A 26321-nucleotide genomic window follows, 5' to 3' on the forward strand; every position below is an offset into this window, starting at 1 on the left:
AATCCAACTGGATTTCCAGGAGAGGAAAGAAAGAATGAGGCAGAAAGAATGAAGAGATGTGGCTGAAAATTTACAACACATGAAAGAGATTAAGCTACAGATTCCATGATCTCTATGGGTCAGAAATGGGATAACTACAAGTAAAGCTGTACGTAGTCATATCATTGTAAAACCATTGACACTCAAAGGCAAAGAGAAAATCTTAAACAGAGCCAGAGCTGTAAGGGGCAAATTACCTTCAAAAAGAAGCAATAATTAGAAATGTCAGCTGACTTTACTTCCAAAAGCATAATCAACTTTACTTCAATTAAAAAAAAAAACTATGAAAAAAAGGGATACTGACATCAGGCTTAGTTTGAAAGATGCAAATAATAAACACAGGAAAAGTTAGTAGAGCTGATTCTGTCACTAACTTGTGTGATCTAAAGTCGTTTTACCTTTCTAGTCCTTTTTTCATGTTACAGTTTGGATTTGAGGTTTTTAATTTTAACATTGTACAATTTTATTCTCTTTGTCATAGATTACTGATATGCTATTTTGTGTTCACTGTGTAATAAGACCTCTTGACTACTTACATGTTAAACATAGTTTTTTATTTTACTTGTGTATAAATTACTCTCCAGGTGGACCTTAGTTCTCCCAGGCCTCATCTGTATGTTTCCTGGATTGATAGTCTAGGTCCTACAGCTGGTGAACACTCAGGCAGGATGGTATTATTGTACATATGCCAATTTAGAGAAGCAGGGAACAGAGGGTATGGAAATATTAGCTTTTTCTTTCTTTTCTTTTTTTTTTTTCAGAAATGAGAGTGGCAATAGAGATAAATTGTTGAAATTCTAACTCTACTTCTTTTAATCCAGACTATTTTAACGTTGGTTCTCCAGAACAGCTAAGTCCAAACAACCAAAGTGAAAAAGGATTTGCTCATTTGTGACTCATATTCTGTTTCAGCTGTGCTCTTCCTTCAGTTGAAGCTACTTTCTTTCTGCACAGTTCCCCAAGGAAACCAACTTATTCCCCATATAAGTGGTGTTCTACCTTTTAATTTTGGCTGAATTTAGGAAGTCCTCTCTTTTCAATCAATTGTTTTGTTTTGACATTCTCTTTAAAGAGTTATAGATGACTTGTTTTCTGGATCCATACATTATTTTTTATTCATCCTTGGCTAAAATATCTAGACCAGAAGTTTCTCAGCAATTCAGGGTATGTGGATTTTCCTAAGTTTTACTCTTTGTTCCTTTGGGTTTTAGTTGAATCCTCTTTTCAGGTCGATAGTTCTGTACAGCTCTGGATGATATTCTCAGTATTAAGCATGATTTTATTTATTGTAGCTCTTTAGGTCTTAAAAGATGTTGTCTTATATTCCCTGCTGGCTAACTCCCTAATAACCTGAAGAGAGCATCTGGACAACTGTGATCCTAGTTTGTACTAACAGTCCAACATATGACCACATGGTTTTCTGGGATTTGAAATCTTTGAATGAATGAAAGATACTCTGATACAGAATTGGGCGGTACACTTTTTTTTCAAAGCAGAAGTCACTGTGACAGCTGTTCATTTTCCTGTTTATTATAGATCTGAGGTTTCTGAAGGAATGTTTAGAAGGGAGGAAGGCTTTCCCTTTTTCAGATATGTTGGCCTTGTTATGTTTCTAAGCATGGGTGGCACATCAATCTGATGGTAATAGAAAGATGGAATAGGTAGTGACAGATGCTATTTAAAACCAGATGTTAGAATTGGGTCTTAAAATATTTATATTTACTATTTTTATATTTCTATTAACATAACTTAGTTCAAAATTTTCTCTGATATAAATTCTCTTTGGGAACCCAGATAGTTCATAAATAGCTTTAAAATCTCTAGGCTATTTGTATCTGGAAGTTTTTTAAAGAGAATAAATCTCCCTTCATTGTATCCTTTAATTTAGTTAAAAGAAAGCTTGGAACAATCAATAGGCCAACTGCGGAGTCAACGGTTATTGAGAAACTCCGGAGGGAGAAGTATTTCTGTTACAAGTCTGAGTACAAGTGACCTCGATGGTGGCACTGTGACAGGTAACTCTTCAGATGTTCTGAAAACCTTTTCTTTGTCTTAAAAATATTCCTGAAGTACATATTGAATACATGTAGTGTTTAGACAAATATAACCCATACATAAAATCATACAAGTAAGGTGTTAGAAGATGCAGTCAGGGTTTTAGAGTGAATATTTTGAAGTATGTTCAATGGAACTTTGATATTCTGAGTCTGTTACTTTTGTTCTTCTCAGGCTCTGTGGACCATGTAGAGCTTCACCTGACAGAACCTTATTTAATTGTCTGCCTCCAGTCAAAACACACACACAGATAGGATTTACTGTGTGGTGTACTTTCTGGATTAGAAGTCTTGTCCTAGGTTCATAGTTTTTCAAAAGTCTCATTATGAAATATCCTGTGACACTTGTTAATAACGGGAATTTTATCCTTGGTGTGCAGCTCGATTTCAATGGCTACATAAAAGGTGATAGCACTTAGTTTGCATATAATTATACTTTCCTACAGCACTGAGGTTCATGTTTGAATAGAAGAGACTTAGAAAAGTCTGCAGTGAAGAGAGGCAATTTAGACAGAGTGAACATTAGTAGCTTGTGTTGTTAATATCGTTATTGGTCATGATAATAATGATTAAAAATCACAATCAGCTATATTTCTTTATGTAGTTTAGTTTATTCTGATTTTTAAACACCATTCAGATTTTAGATAATTTGTTATTTGAAAAATTCTGTTTTATTAGTATTATTTTAGGGAGTCATAAAAGTTTTTTTTTTTTTTAGCAACTTACTATTTTTATGTAAGAGAAAATACTATATTGCTTCTTTGAAAAGTACAGCCAATTAGAATTTTTGATGTGTTCTAGTTCCAGGTTACTTCAGTTGTTCATTTTATCTGCTTTAAGAGCAAGATAAGTGCCAATTTTGTGGAATTTTATGGCCACAGCGAGATGTTTGTTTGTCATTGTCTGTGGGAAATAATCCAGGTTGAGGGCACATGTATATATCCATGTCTGCTGTGTATTTCCTGAGTAAAATTTTAGATCGTTTCTTCTCATGTGGTGTTTTTAATCCTTTCCCTTTTCTTTCTTCTGTAAAGAGAGCCACCGTTTTCCGCCTACCTCACCTCTGAAAGACTATGGGGATCAACAGGGTATTAAACGAAATAGGTCCAGAACTGGTGTCCGATTTGTTCGGGAGACTGATGACATGGGCCAGGTATTTTGTACCCATTCTGTAGTCTGGTTCCTTGCATTTCTATTTAAATCACTAACACTTGAATTCTATGGCTGTATTTTAACTAAGAATTTGATCATCACTAACTTTGTAATGATTATTATTTTTTTAAACCAAGTAAAGTATTTTATTTTCAATGTGTTGATCATCATCATACATTTATTTTGAATTTTGTTATGGAGGATTATATTTTGTAGAACATTTAAAAGTGAGTTTAGCTGGACATGTTTTGTTTCCTTGCTCAGATGGCTCGCTCTTTTCCAAGCTCTGCTAAGTCAGCTGGTTTCTATTTCGCTAAGTTTAGTTTAGTATGAACAAGTTAGTCTTTGTGTGGTTAACCTATTGATTTTTCCACTAGTGTTTTTCTGATTGTTGAATCATTGATGGAGCCACTTTGTATTAAGCGGGAATTCTAGACTTTTTCTATGTATTCACTAAAGATTTTGAAGGTATTATTTCTATAGCTATATTTCTTTTTCTGCTTCTTTAAACTTCTATGCAAGAGCTGAAAAATTTTTTTTTTGTTATTGCTTTGGGTAGCTAAATTAATTAGATAAGAACTAGGAGATGTTGCTGACTTTGACATCTTTGTTTTGGTAGTTTTAAGATTGAGGACTCAGAGTTTGTTAGGATACTCATCTGTAGCTTTCCTCTATTATAACATAAGATAAAGAGATAACAGAACCAAGTGCATTAGAAGACGCCTTGTAGAAACTTTTCCTTGACAGTGTTATTTTTTGGTAGGTGCAACTTGCTAGTGTGGATTATGTGATAAAACCTAGAGCAGTGAACAGTATCCTAATATTACTTACTCTTTCATTTTATTTATTTAGTGCCTTTGTCCTGGGACAAAGTGCTTGTGCTTGGAAACAGTGATGAGCAAAAACCTTGCCTTTTCACGGAGCTTACAATTTAGAGGGGGAGCTAGATACTAATCAAAAAGTATGTAAATACACCCATAATTATGAGCTGAGATGCATGCTCTAACAGAAGGAAGCATAGGACTATAGGAGTGTTTATAGAGGGACCTGCCCCAGTTAGGGAAGGCTTCCCAAAGAAAGGCTGATTGAGCTGAGATCCGAAAGTTGAAGAAGAGTCATTTGAGGTAGAACAAATACCTTGGCAGGAAGGAAGATAGCACCTATGAGTAATTTAAAGAAGGCCACATTGCTAAAGAAGTGTGAAACCCTGAGACCATGCACAGCCATGTAAGAGGGTGACAATTACTTTGAAAAGATCACTCTGGCTCTAGTGTAGAAAATGGAGTCAGTGTGGGTAAACCAATTAGAAGGATATTGCTGTGTTCTGGGTGTGAGCTGATGGCCACTTGGATTAGGATAAATGGAGTTGGAGAGAAAGTGGTAGATTTAAAAACTATCTGGTGGATAAAATGAAAGGTCTTGAAGATCAGATGACCATTTCGGGAGGGTGGGAATGAGTGCAAAGGCGGTGTCAAAGATGAGTCCTAGTATTCTGCTTTGCAAAACTGGAAAATCATCATGGCAAAACCTAAGTGAATGGTCTGTTGTTCATCTGCTGTATTACCTCTGCTCCTTTCTTTTTAATTGTTCTTCCTTGTTTTAGTCCATTTCTTATGATGACCTTTAGCTCCATATGACTGTGTACTTTCTTAATGCCCCAGTGCAGCATTTGTGGTTCTGTTTACATATCTGTCTCCCATGACACTTGTTTCCCAGCACAGTTGCTGGCACTGGTTAGTTGCACAATGTGAATTTGTTGAAATGAATCAATTTGTTATTTCTGCAAGTCTGTATAACTTAGTTTTTTATTATAAATTATAGCCTACACATACATGTATAGCATACATATTTACCATTAAAAGTACAACAATATGAAAAATCCATGTAACTACCACCCAGACCAAGAAATAGAGGTTTATAATACACCCCAAACCTCTTTTACACTCCTCCTTTCCCCAAGGGCTATCAACTATTTTGACTTCTATGTTAATCATTCTCTTGATTTTTAAAAATATCTTTACTACTTATATCTTGCTTAGTATTGCCTGTGTTAAACTTTATATAGATGGAATAATGCAGTGTGTATTTTGTAACTTTCCTTTTCCATTTAATGTTTTGTTTTCGGAGTGTAGGTAGGTTTGATCATTTCATTTTCACTGCTGTGTGATACTCCGCTGGAGGAATATATTGCAATTTACCTCCATTTCTTTCTTAATGGACTTTGGTTTGTTTTTAGTGTTCTCAGCATGAACAGTGCTGCTCCACACATTCTTGTTCATGGTTCCTCATGCATGTGGGCAAGGGTTTCTTGGCAGCATGGGTTGGCATGCTGAGGCATGTGGTCTAGTTGAATAAAGTTCCGTAACACAGCCATGCTCATTTGATTATGGCTACTTTTGTGCTATAATGGCAGAGTTGAGTAATTATTGACACAGGCCATAGAGCTATAATGGCAGAGTTGAGTAATTATGACACAGGCCATAGAACCTGAAAGCCTGAAATATATGCTGTTGTACTGTTTACAGAAAAAGTTTCCAGACCTCTTTTCGAGAGTATCTATAAAGAGTGAAATACTGCACTATAGAGGATGTAATGGTTAATGTTACATATAGTTTTAAAAACTTTTCTTTGAGAGAAAAAATTTTATTAGGTCTTGATAACATTATAAATATGGGTATTATTGCAAAGAGCAAGTTCTTATTCTTACCCTCAGTGAATCTTCATGGAAGAATTCAACAGAATCCTAAATGGATGACTTTGTTTTGCTTTTATTAGTTTCATGCTTTTCATCAGTCCCTCCGAGACCTCAGCAGTGAACAAGTTCGCCTTGGAGATGATTTCAGCCGGGAACTTGCCAGAAGAAGCCGGTAAAAGATGAATATGATTTTTGTTGAGGGATGAATTATTAGAAGAATAAAATAGGTTCTATAATTGACATGTTTACATGAATTTCCAAAAAAAAGTACTATGTTTTTATGCTATATTTTAAAGTATATTCAAAGAACAGTTCAAAACCCTTTGAATTTACAGTGTATCATGACTCAGTGTTAGACAAATTAATTTCATATTTTTAAGAACATTTTATTTCATGCTGACATTATGGAGAGATATGTTGCAAGACCTTAGTAAAGAGGTAGATTTGCAAATACATTGGAGAGAGAGACAGAGACCCATTGATCGACATTGGAGCAAATAAAAGCATAATGTGGAATTCGTCAGTGGACATGAGTCATTGTAGAATCTGACATTTTATCTTTCAGTTGAAATCTTCAAAAGCTAGTTGTTTATGTCCGCCCAGTTTTTGCAATTTTGTCAATTCTGGGTAGTCCCTAAGAGGTATCACTTTATTTATGATTTCTTCACTGTCTTCATTTTCATCGTCAGTGGTGACAGGTGACTTTCATTTAGAGGCCATATTTTTCAAGGAACAAACATTTATCCCATCTCAAAAGTCATAATCTATATACAGCAATGATTAGAGAACAAAAAAGGTGAATTGAAATTCGTTTACTAGGTTCACTTGCTAACTCGTACTCGAGCTAATGAAATCATTCTACATGCCAGTTTTGTGTTGCTATAGCAAAAAGAGTCAAAGCTATAAATGTTAAATCTGAATATCAACTACAGTCTGCATAACTTATCTGCTTCTGTAGGAGGAAGGCAGGAAATTTAGTAATAAGAATAAAAGACCTTACTGTTACCTTTATTACTACTACCACTAGTAAATATTATTGAACACTTATTTCATGTCAGGTAGAATTAGGTTTAATTCTTACAACAGTTCTAATGAAGTGGTAATTATTATTTTCCCCATTTTTTTGGTTGTGGAAACAGGGGCACAGAGGGATGGAGTAATTCAGCTTGTTGGAGATCAAAGGAGGGATGTGGTGGAGTCAGAATTCAAATCTAGGCAGTAAAGCCCCAGAGTGTCTGCTCTGTACCACTTATAGTACACTGTGGTTCAAGATCATTTTCACATATAGCTGACATGAATAAAGCATTTAAATTCCTGAATTTTAAACTATATTATTGAGCTGTGTTATTAATCTTTTAAACTGGCAAGGGTTAGTTAATTTAATACTTAGGTATTTATTTCTGACAAGTTGATAAACTCAACAGAATGGCATTAATATTCTAATACAGTATGTTCTTGGAATGGCTTTATTATGTAGCTTTTCCACATTTGAAGGAAGGGTATAAATTAAGCATTAGGAACATGAGTTTCAGGAAGTAGTTGTCCTGTAGGAAGATACAGGGGAAGTTGCAGGGATGGTTTAGTTGACTAGTTTAAATGGTCATTTGGACATGCAGCGGTGGACTGGGAATCTTCTGATCCATGGGCTGGTACCATCTGGTCATAGTTTGTGTGACCTAGGGGCATGTGTAAGGCAGAGAAATTTTATTAAAGCCAAAATAAGAGTCAGTTTTCTTCTGAATCCTGGTGGCTTAACTTTGTGGATGAGGAAGATTTAGGATCCAATTCTGCTTTACTTAGACCACAATTCTTAATTAATGTTTATAAAAATTCTGGGTAGGAAGTTGTTAGGTTTAACTTCCTACATGATTCAGAAAGGTTGATATTCTCATTTACTTACTAATTTTTAATTTTTTTCTTGACATTTATTGCAAAAGGTACAATAAATAAGAGTACACTTATTATTTATAATAAGTGTACTTATTATTATGAGTAAACTTTTAGAAAGCAAACTTTTAGAAAGGATTATATAAAGTTAACTGAGAACTCGCCTACTTTGGATGCCATATGAGAAATTGATTAGAGGAGGGCGAACTAGAAGACTGTTGCATTAGCATGAGAGATGATGGCTTGACCAGGATTATGGCAAGGGAGAGATGAACAGGGATGTTTCAAGTTTTTTTTGAGATCACAGAGCTAGGATGTGGCAATGGATTGGATATGAGGGGTAAGAGAGCATAAACCAAGGATGACTCTCAGATTTCTGACTTGAGTAACTGAATAGATGGTAAATCCACTTCCTGAAATATGGAAGACTGGTGGGGGAAGGTGAGGCATAGGAATTAAGAGTTTGGCCTTGGATATGTTAGGTTTCAGATGCCAGTGAGACATCCAAGTGGGAATGTAAAATATGCAGCCAGGTATTTACTCTGGAGCTCAAAGGAGAAGTCTCCATTAGAGAGAGAAATTTAAGTGTGGTAAGCATGTAGAAGTGGTATTTGGAACTATGGAAATGGATCATATCTAGAGAGAAACTGTAGGGAGAACATCAAGGACAGGGCTGAGTGCCCAGGAGTTCCAATATTTAGAAGTCATATAAAAAGAGGAGCTGGCTTGAGAAGAAAGAGCTAGTGAGGTATGGGAAAGCCAGCAGCACATGGAACCGCAAAAGCCAAGAAAGAAGTACAAGCAAAGACTTTCTCAGAGGTCTAAAGACTTAGAAAGTCTACCGTTTAAGATAACTTCTTTCTGAGGAAACTACTAAGGACATATGAGTAAAATAAAATGGCAACCAAGAAAAAGGAAGATATAGATTATAAGAAATAGTAAAACTAACCCGAGACTTCAGTGAAAGTAATTTCCAGCATGATAGCCATATAGCAGGCCCAGAAAGTAATCACTGAATTCGAGCAGGAAGTACGTGTCCTTTGAGAAGAATGTAGTCAAGAAGAATGGAGTAGATTCTTAGTAGATGATTCAGTAATTAAGTGGGAGAAAAATATCAATGAAGTGATAATAAGGCCTGTGTAAGGCCAAAAGGTAACGGAAAACTCTAGAAAAAAAAAAGCACAGGAAAGTTAGTGGTCCAACTAGGAAGCTGACTAAAATGTGAGCATGATAGAATGCAAGCAAAAAGCATTAATTCTCTATGATGGAGTAATTCATAATGGGTATAAATGTAATAAGTTACACAGGTAACCAATAGAAGAACTGAAAATAGTAATAAATTTATCTGAAATTGGAGAGGAGTGTGAGTTAAATATTTCAAAACAGAGTTGAAAATATCTAGAGTTGAAAACGATGGAGGTAGCCAGCAAAAGAATTGAGAACGTATTAGTTGAGCATGGTTGCCAGCGGGGGTTGGAACCAGATAAGTGTGGGAGAGAAAGAGCTTTGCTTTTCTTTATACGTTTTCCTGTACGATTTGATGATTTATCATGTGTGTTATTAATTTGCTGGGAAAAAGGTAATGGGAGATAAATGAGTGAGGGCAGAGTTTGTACAGCACACTCAGATGTAATTTGATTACGAATTCCTGGAGAGGATGTGAGATCAAGAGTTTTATCCTCCTTACCTCTTTCATTCTTCTTAACTTAAAATGGGAGATATTGCAGCGAGTTTGTTTATTGAAAGTTATCTAGTATAGCATTGTTTCTCAAAGTGTAGTCCCCAGATTGGCATTATCAGCATCACCTAGGAATTTTTTTTTTTTAATTAATTAATTAATTTATTTATTTTTGGCTGTGTCGGGTCTTCGTTTCTGTGCGAGGGCTTTCTCTAGTTGCAGCAAGCGGGGGCGCCACTCTTCATCGCGGTGCGCGGGCCTCTCACTATCGTGGCCTCTCCTGTTGCGGAGCACAGGCTCCAGACGCGCAGGCTCAGTAGTTGTGGCTCACGGGCCCAGTTGCTCCGCGGCATGTGGGATCTTCCCAGACCAGGGCTCGAACCCGTGTCCCCTGCGTTGGCAGGCGGATTCTCAACCACTGCGCCACCAGGGAAGCCCCCTCACCTAGGAATTTGTAGGGATGTACGTTCTTGGGCTCCATTGCATATCTACTGATAGATACTGTGTTTGTAACAAGTCCTCCAGGTGTTCCATAGGTTTGCTAACGTCTAAGAACCACTGCAGCAGAGTATTATGTAATAACATATTATGATGTTGTAAATTTCACGAATTATGTATATTTTCTCAAATAGCCAACTTAAAAATACTCTTTTTTTGTTATGTGCCTAGGTCCGATGCTGAAACAAAAAGGGCTTTGGAAGAACTGACTGAAAAACTTAATGAAACCCAAAAACAAGAAGTGGTGAGAACTATTTATAGAAAGTTTTATTTCATACACAGGTGGTAGAGTGATTGAGCTGGTCATAATCACAGTGAAGTTTACTAGATTTTAACTTTTTGGGTAGTATATGCCATTTTGTCTAAAAATATGTTCTTGCACCTCTTATAAGATATTCATGAATTTTAGGTATTTAAGTTTGAAATATTTATAGTGGTAGTATATTAGAGATAGAATTAATTTTTAGAGTTATGAATATTTGAAACAGATTTTAAATTTTATTGACTCAGTGATATTGTGGTTTTTATTAAATGATATTTGAGAAATACAGAATTTTTTGGTAGTGACTCTGTAGCACTCCCCATTAAGTATTTTCAGGTCATCTCACAGAAGCGTGTAATCAGCATTGCTGCAAAGAGCTCCTTGCTCTCTGTTTTTTGTTTGACATGGTGTTGATTGAAAAAAACCCCTAATTCTCGAGTTTTATTATCTCAAACTCAGATTGTTGACACTCATTATTAAGTGATTTCTTTGTATCAAATCACTATTCTTGATGGAATTAAAATAAAAAATGAAGTACATACATTGTCCATTTCTTTGCATCATCAGGTTTTTTTTTTCTTTTTTTAGGAGAAAAATATCATTAGAAATTGTCACTAAACTTGCAAACTTAACCACTTCAGGAGCAATGTGTATTCATTCATTTACCACAAAAACGTTGTTTTTGTAAGACAAGGGATAGTAGCAGAATTTTCTTAACTTGTTTTATTAAAATTGAGAGTTTCCTAATAAAAGCAGATAATTTTTCTACAGTTGTAATTTTTCTCCAGTTGTAATTTTTCTCCAGATGTTACTGTGTTTACAGTTTCTTACAAAGATGTGCTGAATTTATTTTGGAGTTTGAATTTATTGGCTGCATATGCTAAGAGATGTATATGCTCTATTTTCAATGAAATCAACTTATTTTCTCTTATTTTTAATTTAAAAAGTTTGGAGGTACAATGTATTTATAGAAAAGTACATGTATTATTATATAGCTTGATGAATTATTACAAGGTGAGAACACCCATGAAACCACTACCCAGATCTAGAAATAGAACATTGCCAGTGCACAAGAAGCCTCCTTATTCCCCCTCCCAATCACTAATTTCTCCTTTTCTGACCACTATTTTGACTTTTAAACCTATAGATTAATTTTGCCTGTTTTGAACTTTTTATATAAATGGAACCATATAGGGCATCTTTTTTGTGTCTGACTTCTTTTGCTGATCATGATTGTGATATTTCTGGGTGATGTGTCATGTACTTGCAGTTTGTTCATTGTTTATTGCTCCTTAGTATTGCATCGTATGGATATACTGCAATATATTTTAACATTTTATGATAGGTATTTGAATTATTTCAAATTGTGGGCTATTACGCATAATCTACTGTTACCAATCTTATTGTTTTAGTGCACGTGTTTGCATTTCTGTTGGTATGTAACGTGGAGTGCAATTGTTAGGTGCCTTCCAATTTAGTAGATACTGATAAACAGGTGTCCAAAGTGGCTTCACTAATTTACACTCTTACTAGCAGCATATGAGAAATTGTGTTGCTTTTCAAAGACTTGGTATTATTAGTCTTTCATTAGTAGCCATTATGTTAGGTGCTTACAGTATCTCAGCATGGTTTTATTGGCATTTTCATGATTACTAATGATGATGAGCATCTTTTCATATGTTTGTCGGCTATTGGCTATTTTCTTTTTTGAAATGCCAGTTTGCTTCTTTTGCCCACTTTTTTACTGGCTTGATTGCCTTTTTGTTATTGATTTGTGGGAGGTTTTTATATATTTAGTATACAAGCACTTTGTCAGTTATCTGTATTGCAAATATTGTCTCCTGTTCTACAGCTGCTGCTTCTTATTTTTAAAACTCTCTTAATGGAACCTTTTGTTAAAATTTAATTTAGTTCATTTTCCATCTTTTCTTTTGTGGTTAGTGCTTTTTTGACCTATTTGAGAAATTGTTCCCTATCTTAAGATCATCAAAATATTCCCTTATCTAATCTTCTAGAAGGATAGTGTTTTACCTTTCACATTAAGATCTAGTATGTACTTGGAATTGATATTTGTTTCTGGTGTGAAGTAGAGGTCATACATTTTATATGGATATCCAATTGATTCAGTTTCATTTACCACCCTTTCCCCACTACTTTACAGTCCTGTCTTGGTCATAAATCAGATGTTCATATGTGCGGGCATCTGTTACTGGACTCTTCGTTCAGTCATCTAGTTAGTACATCTATCCCAGTGCTCATATCACACTGTCTTGATTACTGTTGCTTTCTGATAAGTTGTAATATGGTAGAGTAAGTCCTTTTACTTTGTTTTTCAAGCTTGTCTTGTTTGTTTTTTACTCTTTGCATTTCTGTATACATTTTAGAATCAATATGAAATTGTTTAAAAACCTGCTGGGATCTTGATTGGATTACATTGTTTCTGTAGGTCAACTTGGAGAGAATACAAATATTTACATATTGAGTTTTCCAATTATGAACATAGGAAATCCCTCCAATAATTTTTTATAGTTTTTTATCCAGAGGTCTTATATTTAATACATTGTTTATAAGATTTATGCCTTGGAGTTGATATTTTTATGCTGTGTTATAGAGTATCATTTAACATTTAAAAAATATAATTATCCTTGTGGAGGATCTACCCTATTACATTTAATGTAAATATTGATTTAGTTTGTATAAATCTACCATCTTAACTATTTGCTTTCTATTGGTTCCACCTCTGTTGTTTTTAAAATTTTTTCTTCTGTCCTTTGGATTTATTAGTTTTCATTTTTCATATTTATTATCTTGCTAATTATACCTTATTTTGTTATTCTTTTTATGGCTAATGTAGGGATTAGAACATGCATCCTTGATTTATTAAATCTAGTATAAAGTAGCACTTTAAGCTCTTCCTAGCAAGTGCAAGGATCTAAGAAACTAACTCCATTAACCTCATTCTCCACTTTTCTGTTACTATCATGTATTTTAATTCTATGTTTAATCGAGCCACACAAGACATCACTATTATTATTTTATATAGTAATTGTTCATTTAGATTTACGCTTATATTTATTCTTCTTTGTTTTACATTTCTTTGTATGTTCTTTATTCTTTGTACGTCTCTGAGATTCCACGTATGCCTTAGGAACATACTGTAAAATTTCCTTTAGAGTGAATCTGCATATACCTGATAGAATTCCATTTAGAATTTTATTTAGAGTGGGTCTTTTGGTGACAGATCCTCTCTATGTTCATTTTTATAATTTTTAAAATTTGTTTCTCCATTCTTCATTTGGAATGTTTTCTTCTGAACTTTCATTTAGTTCCTTTCTTCAGCTGAATCAAATCTATTAAAACCACCCGCTGATTTTTATTTTCAGTTATTACATATTTCGTTTCTAGAATTTTTATTTCTTTTCTTTTTACTTTGTAGTTCTAATCCTCAATCTGTGTATCTGTGTCTCAATAACTCCATCATCTGGATCTTCTGTAGGTCTGTTTCTATTATCTCTTATTTTCCTGGGATTTTGATCACATTGTTTTTGCCTTCTGTTTACTTTTGATTGTCTAGTTATTTTTGATGACAGAAACTATTTCATTCTCTTCAAAGTAAACTTGCATAGATAATTTGATAATTATTATGTATGAAAGGACATGTTTCCTTTTGGTTACAGATTAGATTAGGGGCCATAGCACTCATGAATTACCTTATCATTTATTGTTGAGATATTTCAGTGTTAAACTTTAGGGCCAGGTTTCAACTATTTCTGATTCATCCTTACTGCTAGTGTATAGTCCTTCAGGATTCCAGCCCACAGTCTGGGATGTGGGGATGGAGAAGTTTAACCAGGGAACCCCTTCTTGGGAAGGGCTCTCAACTTGTTTTTCCTCTTTAACCCTACGCATCTGTTGAAAAACTATTCAGCTTCTCAGTGGCTCTGCTGCCTTTTCTGAAATGGGCTGATATTTGAGAGAGAAAGGATAGACTGACCTCTTTGGATTTCTTTATTCTCTTGCATCTTGGTCTCATATGTCTTTATCTCTTTAGCTTTCCAATGCCTTAAAACAGATATTTAAAGTATTATTTCTTGCTATTTAAGTTATTTTCAGTGGAAGGATTGGTCTGAATTATCTAGTCTGTCATTTTTAGAAGTGAAACTCCCTGAATCTTTTTATATCTATCGGATTCCATTACTATGTTTGTGATTCTTAATGCACTTGTATGAGGCTTCTATTACTTGCTACATAGGTATACAACTCGTGAGCATGCTTGTATCGAGGGCTTTGATCCAAACTCAGATATCTTCAGTGTTCTGCTGAGATCCTTATAGATCTGACTAAGCCGTGGACATATCCAGTGGTCATGCTGGTTTTTGACATTGTTAGATAGGTGGGATAGTTTGAGTTTGGGGAGTTTGAAATGCTAATTTGCATAATGCACATTACATTTTTTAAGTTTCACCTTTTGCCATTTTTACAAGAGAACCTGAGCTACTTCATTTATATTTCTTTCATATAGTAAGTAAAATTAGCAAGTACTGTCTATATAGTCTAGAGTGTTAATGTGGGTCTAAAATATAACCACTGAGTTCAATCTTAGCAGCTGAATTCAAAGAAAGCCTGAGTTCTCTCATCATTGCTGTGCATCAAGAATTATCCCACATCAGATAAAAGCTATGATTGCACAGCTATTCCATAGATGTCACACCTCACTAGTGCTCAGTTCTTTGGTGTAATTGGTTTATACAACTTGCTTGTTTACTCAACTGTCCAGTGGGCCCAGCTCATCAGGGCACATCTTTTTATATTGTCAAAACCTGGAAGATCATACACACCTAACTGTGCACTTGGTTGAATTGTTCATCTGCTAGTTCCTCACATCAAGCTGTGATGTTACACCTTGTTTTGTGCTTTCTGTAATTTGCTTTCAAAGTAGGCTTGTCTCATAACTGTGCAGAGAGCATCTCAAACCTCACATGGGTGTATGTAGTTCTGATTAAGAAACAATTGCCTGATGCAAAACTTAAAAATAATATTGTGGAATTTTAGAAGGTCTTCTGAAGGCCACATGATGTTTACTATCAATCTGTTCAAGGGTTAATATAGATTTGGTGACTCACTTATTCCAACTGAAGTCAACATTTACATTTTATAACTGTTTGACATATTGTGTTGTATTTGTGAATTCATGATAGCATGTTGTCAGGGAAGATGCAGTTTTGTTGTTTGAGCATTAAACTTCTCAGAGGCTGCAGCTGTGTTCCCCCCTCCAGGTTTAAGTTTAAAATAAAATTACCAAAGTGATGCACGTTCACTGTGGAAAACTTTTAAATATTGTACAAATATATAAAGAAAAATGAATGACTGCTCCTATCTCCCACCAATTTCACTTTCTTTTGGTAACTCCTGTTAATCATATTTATTGTGCATTATTCTGAGATTGCAATTGTTTATCATGCATTTTCTCAGTAACTAAAATACATCTTGAAAGTTTATAGAACACATTTTTCTTTGAGGGGCAAAAAGTATTCCTATCAAACACGCCAAGATTTAATTTGTTAATCCTTTGGGAATCATAATTTTGTTTGTTTTTTTTTTCAAACTGCCCATTGGAAGGGAGATATTATTTATAGCATGATGCTATGGAAAATATTTTCTGTTAACACTTAATCGTGATAATAAACAATATTTTGTGCGCCTCATACCACAGGGGAAGTTTTAGTCTATTAGTTGTCTAGGCTTTACCCGCTTGAGTGTGATATGAGTGCATATTAAGTTTGATTATTTATGGAAGAAAAAGACAATTTTATTTTGATTTCTGTAGGAGGGTCACTATTTAAATTAAAAATGTAAACGTGGTTCCAGCTACTTCTGGAAGAGTTGATCATTAATCGACTCTAAAAACTTTCTCAACACTGTGTTTAGTCAGATAGCTATTGCATAGATTACAACAGCAGGATATGTAACAAATACTTAACTGGAATGGATTTTACACCAGCAGATATTACTAAAGATCTGAGGAATCTTTTGATTCCTATTGAAAAGCCAGAATACAATTTCCATATTGAAAAGCCAGAATACAATCCTATAAACAGAATGCTTTTGCTTTTGTTTCACCTCCTTTCATTAAATGCTAACTTTAAAGGTATTCTAATTTTTATTCTGTTATTTTGCTATTTTAATTTATTTATTTAATTTATTTATTTAATAAATTTATTTATTTATTTTTGGCTGTGTTGGGTCTCCGTTGCTGCATGCGGGCTCTCTCCGGTTGCGGCGGGCAGGGGCCACTCTTCACCGCGGTGTGCGGGCCTCTCATTGCGGTGGCCTCTCTCGTTGCGGAGCACGGGCTCTAGGCATGCGGCTTCAGTAGTTGCCGCACGTGGGCTCAGTAGTTGTGGCTTGTGCGCTGCAGAGCTCAGGCCCGGGAGCTGTAGCGCATGGGCTTAGTTGCTCTGCAGCATGTGGTATCTTTCCGGGCCAGGGCTCGAACCCGTGTCCCCTGCATTGGGAGACGGATTCTCAACCACTGCGCCCCCAGGGAAGTCCCTATCTTGCTATTTTTATAACTAAATTTAGAGATTCAGGACTTTTTGATATCTTAGTAGTAAATTTGATTGATTGGTATGTACTCTGATAAAAATGCATTTTTTAATATTGGGTGATGTTGTTAATATTTTTCCCTTAGGTCTTACAAATAGAAAGTAAATGTGAGGAGGCAATAATAAATGCAGTCCTTAAAATAATTTTTATTATTGGGAATTATCTTATCGTTCAAAAGTTACAAGTATATGCTGTGTCCTTAGGTACAAAGTCCATGCCATTCTGTTTAGAACTGTTTTTACTTGCTCTTGCTTTGGTCTTCCCTGTCTCAGGAAAGGGCATCACAATCCATCCAGTGGTCACCTAGGATTCACTCCACATCTTTTTCTACATACCACGCTTCCAATCCATTATCAAATCTTGTCCTTTTTATTTCTGAAATCTTGCTGAATTCCATCTGTATCTGTCTAATACTTCTGTTCAGTCACTTTTATTGAGTTCACTGCAGTAGACTGCATTGAACTTGGTCTCTTACCTCCTACAATTGCCCATATCTGTGCTGACAGTTACCAAGTGATTTTTATTTTTTATTTTATTTTATTATTTTTCACTTTATTTTTTATGTTTTGGCCACGCCACACAGCCTGTGGGATTTTAGTTCCCTGACCAGGGATTGAACCTGGGCCCTCAGCAGTGAGAGTGCAGAGTCCTAACCACTGGACTGCCAGGGAATTCCCCCATGTGATTTTTAAAAATTGTCATCATAGTGAATTACTCCCATGCTTTTTAAAATCCAATCTGAGCTCTTTCTTTTTCAAATTCCTTAGCATAGCTTATACTGCCTGCATTATCTGGCTTTTTCTATGTTCCTTGAATTTGCCAAACTCATTCCTACCTTATGGTCTTTGCACTGGCTTCACTTTTATTCCCCCAATTTTTTGCACGGCTAGCTCCCTTTTGTCATTCAAGGCTCCTGTTGAATGTCACTACCCTGAGAGAGGCCTCTCCTGCTCTCCCTTTTTTGTTATTTAATTGTTAGCAGTTAGCCTAATAAACACACTGTTCTGTAATATTGCCTTTTTCACTTAATATATTTTTGAGATTTGAGATTGTTCCATATTAGCCTCTCATGAGCTTCCTAATTCCTTTCTTTTAATATTTAAAGCATTCTATTGCATGAATGTCCCAAAATTTATTTAACCAGTCTTATATTGATGGACATTTCTGTGGTTTAAATCTTTTCTTTTATACACAGTACTGCAATTATTGATTTTGTACATGTACCATTTTTCACATGGGAAAGTAAATTGGTAGAATAAATTTCTAGAAGTGGATTTACAAGATTAAAGTCTATGGGCATTTGTAATTTGTTACATACTGCTCAATTTTATAATTAGTATTTTAAATGTCTTCTTTTAATACTTTCATCTGAGAATTAGCATTTATCTTACTCTTTTCCAAAAAAGGATGAAAGGTGGCTTACCTTAAAATTACAATGTGTGTGTTGAAGTTATGTTAGTTCTCATCGGCCCATTGTATTGAGTTTCTTCTTCCCTTTAGTATCAGATCTGCATCTTCCTCCCCTTATCAGCCCTCTCCACACCCCGGGCAGTTTTGTCTAGGCATGTGATTGCTCAGGTAGAGATGACATGTCTCAGTTTTCCTGTGTGGCTAAGTCGTGACCATGTGACTAAGTGTGAGTAAAAGTGGTACATGCAACTTCTGGGGTGTCTCCTTGAAAACAAAGCCACTTGTCTGGGACTTTCTTTCTCTTAATGTGGGTTGAAATGGGGATGTAGCACCAACCCAGCTTAAACCAGGCAGGTGAGGATAACTTCCTAGGGGTGGTGGAACAAGAGATGGAAGGAACCCGGACCTCTGAACGACCTTAAGGAGCAGAGTGGCCTGCCAGCTTGTCCTGCTTTCTTCTGGGCTGTAAGATGAGAGAGCACACATGTAATACCAATCTTATTTGAGCTGATGTATGTTTGATCTTTTTGAGAGAGCCTGGACTGTACCCTAACTGATACAGAATGTAATGTAGACATAGATGAGAAAGAATAGATAGAGAGAAAACTGGAGTTATAGAAATGAGTGTTTTAGGTCCTTGGCTGTTGCTGACTTAGTTGGAGTTGGGTGAATCAGTGTATTAGCAGTAGAAAAAGGAAAGTATTTTGAGCATATTGATCTGTCTGGATGATTGGGTCGTTAAAGATACTTTGGTGGCCTTATAGGCCACCAGATTATAATTCTACCACTGTTGAAATTCATAAAATACTTTGTGTTTATTCATTTTCAATCATGCTAGTTTGTGTATCTGTTTTATTTTTTCTCAATACGGACTAGCTATAGTGCCTATTCATTTTATTACTTATAGTTTTCTTCAGGCTTGACTAAAACAGAGCAGGATATGACTATTTTCCCATGTTCCGATGGTTGTATGAGGCAGTAGTTGTATTTGCTTAGCATTTTGCCTTCCACTAAGTGCTTCTCTTTGTCAGTTAAGATCAGTTTCAGCCATAAATAACTGAAAACCCCAAATAATAGTGATTGGGAGGAAAAGACTACGTTATTTCTCTCTTGTGGGAAAGTCTTAAGTAGGGAGTTCAGGGTTCCACGTGGTGTGTACTGATCTACAGTATGTAATAGATTCTGGCTCTTCCTGTCATGCTCTTCTTGTTTTTCCTGCTGTTATGGTCTCAAATTTATGGTCGAGGATGGCAGCATCTGTGTGCTAGGCAGCAAGACAGAGGAAGGAATGGGTATGAGAGCAAAAGGCGCCTATGCGCTACCCTTAATGGATAATTTCTTGAAGTTGTCACAACACTTATGCATGTATCCCATTTACCAAAATTTAAGTCACATGGCCAGCTAGCAGCTGAAGAGGCCAGAAAATGTATTGATTTTATATATATATATATATATATATTTTTTTTTTTTTTTTTTTTTTGTATTGATTATATTTTGCAGGCACCTGTCTAGTTAAAATTCCTTTACCATGGAAGAAATGGGGGGTTGTAATAGTTTGAAATGGAGAACAAAATTCTATGAAATGGATAGAAATTTTATGGATGGAGTGGAGAATATATATATTTTTTTCTTCATCAGACTCTTTATTTCTTGGGTGAGGATTTATTTGAAAACCAATTTAAAATTGCATTAGTCATCTGTGGCTGTATAACAAATCTCCCCAAACCCAGTGGCTTAAAACTCTTATTATTTCACAGTTTCTGTGGGTTAGGAATGCAGGCATGGCTTAGCTGGGTTGTGTGGCTCTGGGTCTCTCACCGGCTGCAGTCATCTCAAGCCTTGACTAGAATGGATCTGCTTCCTCGCTCATTCAGTTCCTTGTAGGTTAATGGACTGAAGCATCAAGCATCATGACCTGTTGGCCAGAGGCCTCTTTTGTTTCCTTGACACGTGGTTTCTCCACAGAGCATCTCACAACATGGCAGCTTGCTTCATTAGAGCAAGCAAGTGAGAAGGCAAGAGAGAACATGCTAGCAGGATTGAAAGTTAGAATTTTTATAACCTAATCATGGAAGTAACCTCTCATCACTGAGATGTTAATATTTAAAAATAAATATTAATTGTTATCCCATTATCAGCAGGGAATTATTTTAATCAGTTACAGAGAACTATGCCTTTGCTAAAAATGAGGACGTAGATTTGTTGTCATGGAAAGCTGTCTGTGATCTGTGGGGGGGAAAAAAAATATATATATATATATATATATATAAACTGAAAAAATCTATAAAATACTATGTATAACACCTAAGTTTTGTTTAAAAATGGATATGTGTTTGACTAGTCATACACATATGCATAGAAAAATTTCTGGAAGTATACAACAAAGTATTAGCATTATTTTTTTCGTGCTAGGTGGTATTAGCAGATTAAAAAAATTTTTTATTCTATAATATTTGTTTGTTTATTTTTACTTGTTGTGAAATACATATAACCCTAAAATTTACCATCTGATCCATTTTTAAGCGTTCAGTTTAGTAGTGTTATGCACCTTCACGTGGTTGTGCAACCAAATACAGAACTCTTTTCATCTTACAAAACTGAAACTACACCCATTAAACAACTACCTATTCCCCCTTCCCACAGCCCCTGGCAACTACCATTCTATCTTCTGTTTCTATGGATATGACTGTTCTACATACCTGATATAAGTGGAATGATACAGTATTTGTCTTTTTGTGATTGGCTTATCTCACTTAGCATAAGGCCTTCAAGATTCATTCATGTTGCAGCACGTGTAAGGATGTCTTCCTTTTTCAGGCTGGATAGTATTCCATTGTTACGTATAAACCACGTTTGTTTATCCATTTATCTGCCAGTGGACACTTGAGTTGCTTCCGCATTTTGGCTATTGTGGATGCTGCTGCTTTGAACACGGGTGTGCGCATATGTCTCTGTGAGACCCGGATTTCAGTTCTTTTCGGCATATGCCTAGAAATGGAATTGCTGGATCATATGGTACCTTTGTTTGCATTTTTTAAGGAACTACCGCACTCTTCTCCATAGCGGCCGCCCACTTTTACAAACCGCCGCCAGTGCGCCAGGCTTTCAGTTCCCCTGCAGCCTCCCCAGCACTTGTTTTCTGTTTTTTCTTAATAGCCATCTAATGTGGTGGTGGTTCCCTGTTATTTATTTCTGATAAGTGTTGCTATTAATTACTTTTTTTTTTTTTTTTAATTTTTTTAAAAATTTTTATCTATCTATCGATCGATCGATCGATCGATCGATCTATCTATTTATTTATTTATTTATGGCTGTGTTGGGTCTTCATTTCTGTGCGAGGGCTTTCTCCAGTTGCGGCAAGCGGGGGCCGCTCTTCATCGCGGTGCGCGGGCCTCTCACCATCGCGGCCTCTCGTGTCGCGGAGCACGGGCTCCAGACGCGCAGGCTCAGCAGTTGTGGCTCACGGGCCCAGCTGCTCCGCGGCATGTGGGATCCTCCCGGACCAGGGCTCGAACCCGCGTCCCCTGCATTGGCAGGCAGACTCTCAACCACCGCGCCACCAGGGGAGCCCCTAATTACTTTTTATATTGGGTGAACGATAAAAATATTTCCATTTTGTAAAAATGGAATGAATTAACAACTTTTAATTATTTAGTATTTATTTATAATATTGTTTTCTATAACAGCAGGTACTGCCTTTATTTCAGACGCAGTAGTAAATTGTTGGGATATTAGGGTTGATTGTTAGGATAAAGTAGAAGCTTGATGCTGAAGGGTATTTTGACGTTTTAGTAAAGCACTGTGAATATCATAGTAAACATCTTAATTGTTTTTCAGCACTCGAAGTTGGAAACCCAAGACTTACCAGTCTTAGTAAATGTTAACTGCTAATTCTTTGATGGAATATTTTTGCTCAGCCTTTATTAACTAATTAAACTTATGTTTACCAATGTCTTTTTAAAAAACAGCCTGACTTGAGGTGTAATTTACCATAAAATTAATCTGCTTTAAGTGTAAAATTCAGTGACTTTTAGTGAAGTACTGGGCTGTGCAGCTATCACCATAATCCAGTTTAGAACATTTCTGTTGCCCCAGTAAGATCCCTTGTGACCAGGACCTTTCTTGACTCTATGGAATTTATGGCAAAAGATTTCTTGTAACAGGGCTGTTTTTATTGCTTCTCTTCTATCTACTGTACCTCCTCCCTGAAATATACACAAATAGTCAAATAGTGTATATTTTATTTAGGGGACTGTATAGTGATGCTCACGAAGCGTGTTTGAATTTGCACAACTTTTAGCAAGGAAGAGCTCGCATCAGAGAGAAAATTCTTTCATGTTTATTTTAGAGAGTCCCAATTAAACACTTTGCAGTTTGACATTAGTTTTTGATCTTTTACAGCTGGTTTATTTTTAGCAGATCATAGTAGCCAAGATTGACAAGCCCTTTCAATTATTTGATGCATATAAACATCAAAACCTTCCTAGGCAGGTCACGCTTATAGATAATTAAAATGAAAAAGAACTAAGTAGATAGAACAGTTTATCATTAATAGAGTAATAAATGCAGTTGTAGGCAAAATAGGTATTTTTCTTCTAACTCACCAGAGGGCACTCTTTTCTAGTTTATCACTTTTCACTCTGATCTTTTGACGTATTATATTCTACTTTGGAAAATTTAAGTCCTTTACTGGGATCCAGGTTTGGATTAATTGGAGACTAATGACTGTTTACTATTGCAACTTTTAGTCAGTTTTCTTGTGACCTGTTTTATAATAGTGTCATTAAAAAGGATTCTACAAATAAGCCAATCTTAAATGCTTTAGGCGATAGTGTACCTGGCGTAAAATATCTCTTCAGTTTTAGTCTTTTTTTGCCTAACAGTTCTGTAATCTCACTTTTCTCTTTATTCATGTTAAGGTTTCAGATCGGGTAGAGCGACGGCTTCAGGAAATAGAAAGAGAGATGCGTACAGAAAGAGAGCTGGTGGAAAGACGGCAGGATCAACTGGGACTCATTTCTTTGCAGCTACAGGAGGTTTGTGAAAAATACCTTCTCGGAATGTAAATCTTGAGTTTTGGTGGTTATTTAGCTATTGTTAAAATGGTTATAGTTCCTTAGTTGTTGCACGTGAAAGTATAGTTCAGTCTGTAGAAGTATAGCATATTGGTTATACGTTCATTGTGTGAAGACAAGCCTACCTGGTTCAAACCCCGAGTCTACTACGCCTTACTGGCTGTGTGACCTTGGGCAAGTTCCTTCACTTCTCTAGGCCCATTTCCTCTGTGGAAAATGGAAATTATAATAGTATTTACTTGATCACACTGGTGCAGGGGTAAATAAGTTAATGTGGGTAAAGCACTTAATGTAGTGTCTAGCATGTGCTGAATACATGTTAACTGGAAGTATAATTATTTGGATTAATTTTCTTTGGTGTGAACTAGACCAGGGGTAAACAAACTGGCCTATGGGCTGAATCTGTCCCATTGCCGATTCTTGTAAATTAAAGTTTTATTGAAACGCAGCCACTCCCATTCGTTTTCAGTTTGTCTGTGGGCGCTTTTGGGACACAACGGCAGAGTTGAGATGTTGTGAAAAAGACCATATGGCCCACAAAGCTTAAAATTAGTATTGACTGGCCCTTTATAGAAAAAGTTTGTGGATCCCTGGCCTAGACTATCATCAAACCAATTCAAAACGGAGGTTACTTACACTTTAGGTAACATTTTTATTTCGAAATTTTAGACTTACGAAGAAGTTGAATAATTAGAACAAAGGATTTCTGTATATCCTTTACCTCGATTCCCCCAGTATTCATGTTTTACCAGACTTGCTTTATTGTTTTATATATGTATCTCCATATATATGTATATCTAAAAATTTTTTTGAGCTAGTTGCTGACATGATGTAAATACTTCTAAATCTAAATAATATGGTGTGTACATTCTCTTCTGTAGTCACAGAAAATTAACATTGGATCAATACTATGATGTAACCTATAGGTTTTTTTTTTAATTTTTAATTTTTTAATTTATTTTATATCTTTATTGGAGTATAATTGCTTTACAATGTTGCATTAGTTTCTGCTGTATAACAGGGTGAATCAGCAATATGTATACATATATCTCCATATCCCCTCCCTCTTGAGTCTCCCTCCCACCCTCCCTATCCCACCCCTCTAGGTGGTCACAAAGCACTGAGCTGCTCTCCCTGTGCTATGTGGCTGCTTCCCGTTAGCTATCTGTTTTACATTTGGTAGTGTATATATGTCCATGCCACTCTCTCACTTCATCCCAGCTTACCCTTCCCCCTCCCCGTGTCCTCAAGTCCATTCTGTACGTCTGCGTCCTTATTCCTGTCCTGCCCCTAGGTTCATCAGAACCTTTTTTTTTTTTTTCTTTTTTTTAGATTCCACATATATGTGTTAGCATACGGTATTTGTTTTTCTCTTTCTGACTTACTTCACTCTGTATGAGAGACTCTAGGTCCATCCACCTCACTACAAATAACTCAATTTTGTTTCTTTTTATGGCTGAGTAATATTCCATTGTATATATGTGCCACATCTTTATCCATTCATCTGTCGATGGACACTTAGGTTGCTTTCATGTCTTGGCTATTGTAAATAGTGCTGCAGTAAACATTGTGGTACGTGTCTCTTTTTGAATTAGGGTTTTTTCAGGGTATATGCCCAGTAGTGGGATTGCTGGGTCACATGATAGTTCTATTTTAAGTTTTTTAAGGAACCTCCATACTACTCTCCATAGTGGCTGTATCAATTTACATTCCCACCAACAGTGCAAGAGGGTTTGCTTTCCTCCACACCCTCCCCAGGATTTACTGTTTGTAGATTTTTTGATGATGGCTCTTCTTACTGTTGTGAGGTGATAACCTCATTATGGTTTTGATGTGCATTTCTCTAATGATTAGTGATGTTGAGCATCCTTTCATGTGTTTGTTGGCAATCTGTATATCTTCTTTGGAGAAATGTCAGTTTAGGTCTTCTGCCCATTTTTGGATTGGGTTTGTTTTTTTGATCTTGAGCTGCATGAGCTGCTTGTAAATTTTGGAGAATAATCCTTTGTCAGTTGCTTCGTTTGCAAATATTTTCTCCCATTCTGAGGGTTGTCGTTTCGTCTTGTTTATGGTTTCCTTTGCTGTGCAGAAGCTTGTAAGTTTCACTAGGTCCCATTTGTTTATTTATTTATTTTTTTCCATTTGCCTAAGAGGTGGATCAAAAAGGATCTTGCTGTGATTTATGTCATAGAGTGTTCTGCCTATGTTTTCCTGTATGAGTTTTATAATGTCTGGCCTTATATTTAGGTCTTTAATCCATTTTGAGCTTATTTTTGTGTGTGGTATTAGGATGTGTTCTAATTTCATTCTTTTACATATAGCTGCCCAGTTTTCCCAGCACCACTTATTGAAGAGGCTGTCTTTTCTCCATTGTATATTCTTGCCTCCTTTCAAAGATAAGGTGACCATATGTGTGTTGGTTTATCTCTGGGCTTTCTATCCTGTTCCATTGATCTATGTTTCTGTTTTTGTGCCAGTACCATATTGTCTTGATTACTGTAGCTTTGTGGTATAGTCTGAAGTCTGGGAGCCTGATTCCTCCAGCTCCGTTTTTTTCCCTCAAGACTGCTTTGGCTATTCGGGGTCTTTTGTGTTTCCATACAAGTTGTGAAATTTTTTGTTGTAGTTCTGTGAAAACTGCCATTGGTAGTTTGATAGGGATTCCATTGAATCTGTAGATTGCTTTGGGTAGTATGGTCATTTTCACAATGTTGATTCTTCCAATCCAGGAACATGGTATATCTCTCCATCTGTTTGTATCATCTTTAATTTCTTTCGTCAGTGTCTTAAAGTTTTCTGCAAACAGGTCTTTTGTTTCCTTAGGTAGGTTTATTCCTAGGTATTTTATTCTTTTTGTTGCAGTGGTAAATGGAAGTGTTTCCTTAATTTCTCTTTCTGATTTTTCATCATTAGTGTATAGGAATGCAAGAGATTTCTGTGTATTAATTTTGTATCCTGCTACTTC

The 26321-nt window shown here is 35.9% G+C and overlaps 1 protein-coding gene across 7 annotated transcripts in view; it reads left to right on the top strand.

Annotated features, from left to right (window-relative positions):
* The window catches only part of CEP128 (centrosomal protein 128), a 432903-nt gene that overhangs the window by 40502 nt on the left and 366080 nt on the right, over positions 1 to 26321 (top strand). For all 7 annotated transcript variants that reach the window (XM_068557945.1, XM_068558268.1, XM_068558193.1 and 4 more), the window contains 5 exons: positions 1928 to 2054; positions 3128 to 3246; positions 6021 to 6112; positions 10175 to 10247; positions 23201 to 23317. In XM_068557945.1, the coding sequence (XP_068414046.1) occupies positions 1928 to 2054; positions 3128 to 3246; positions 6021 to 6112; positions 10175 to 10247; positions 23201 to 23317 (528 nt within the window). The remainder of the gene's footprint in view (positions 1 to 1927; positions 2055 to 3127; positions 3247 to 6020; positions 6113 to 10174; positions 10248 to 23200; positions 23318 to 26321) is intronic.

This window comes from Eschrichtius robustus, chromosome 1 (assembly GCF_028021215.1).
Source record: "Eschrichtius robustus isolate mEscRob2 chromosome 1, mEscRob2.pri, whole genome shotgun sequence".
Lineage (NCBI taxonomy): Eukaryota > Metazoa > Chordata > Mammalia > Artiodactyla > Eschrichtiidae > Eschrichtius > Eschrichtius robustus.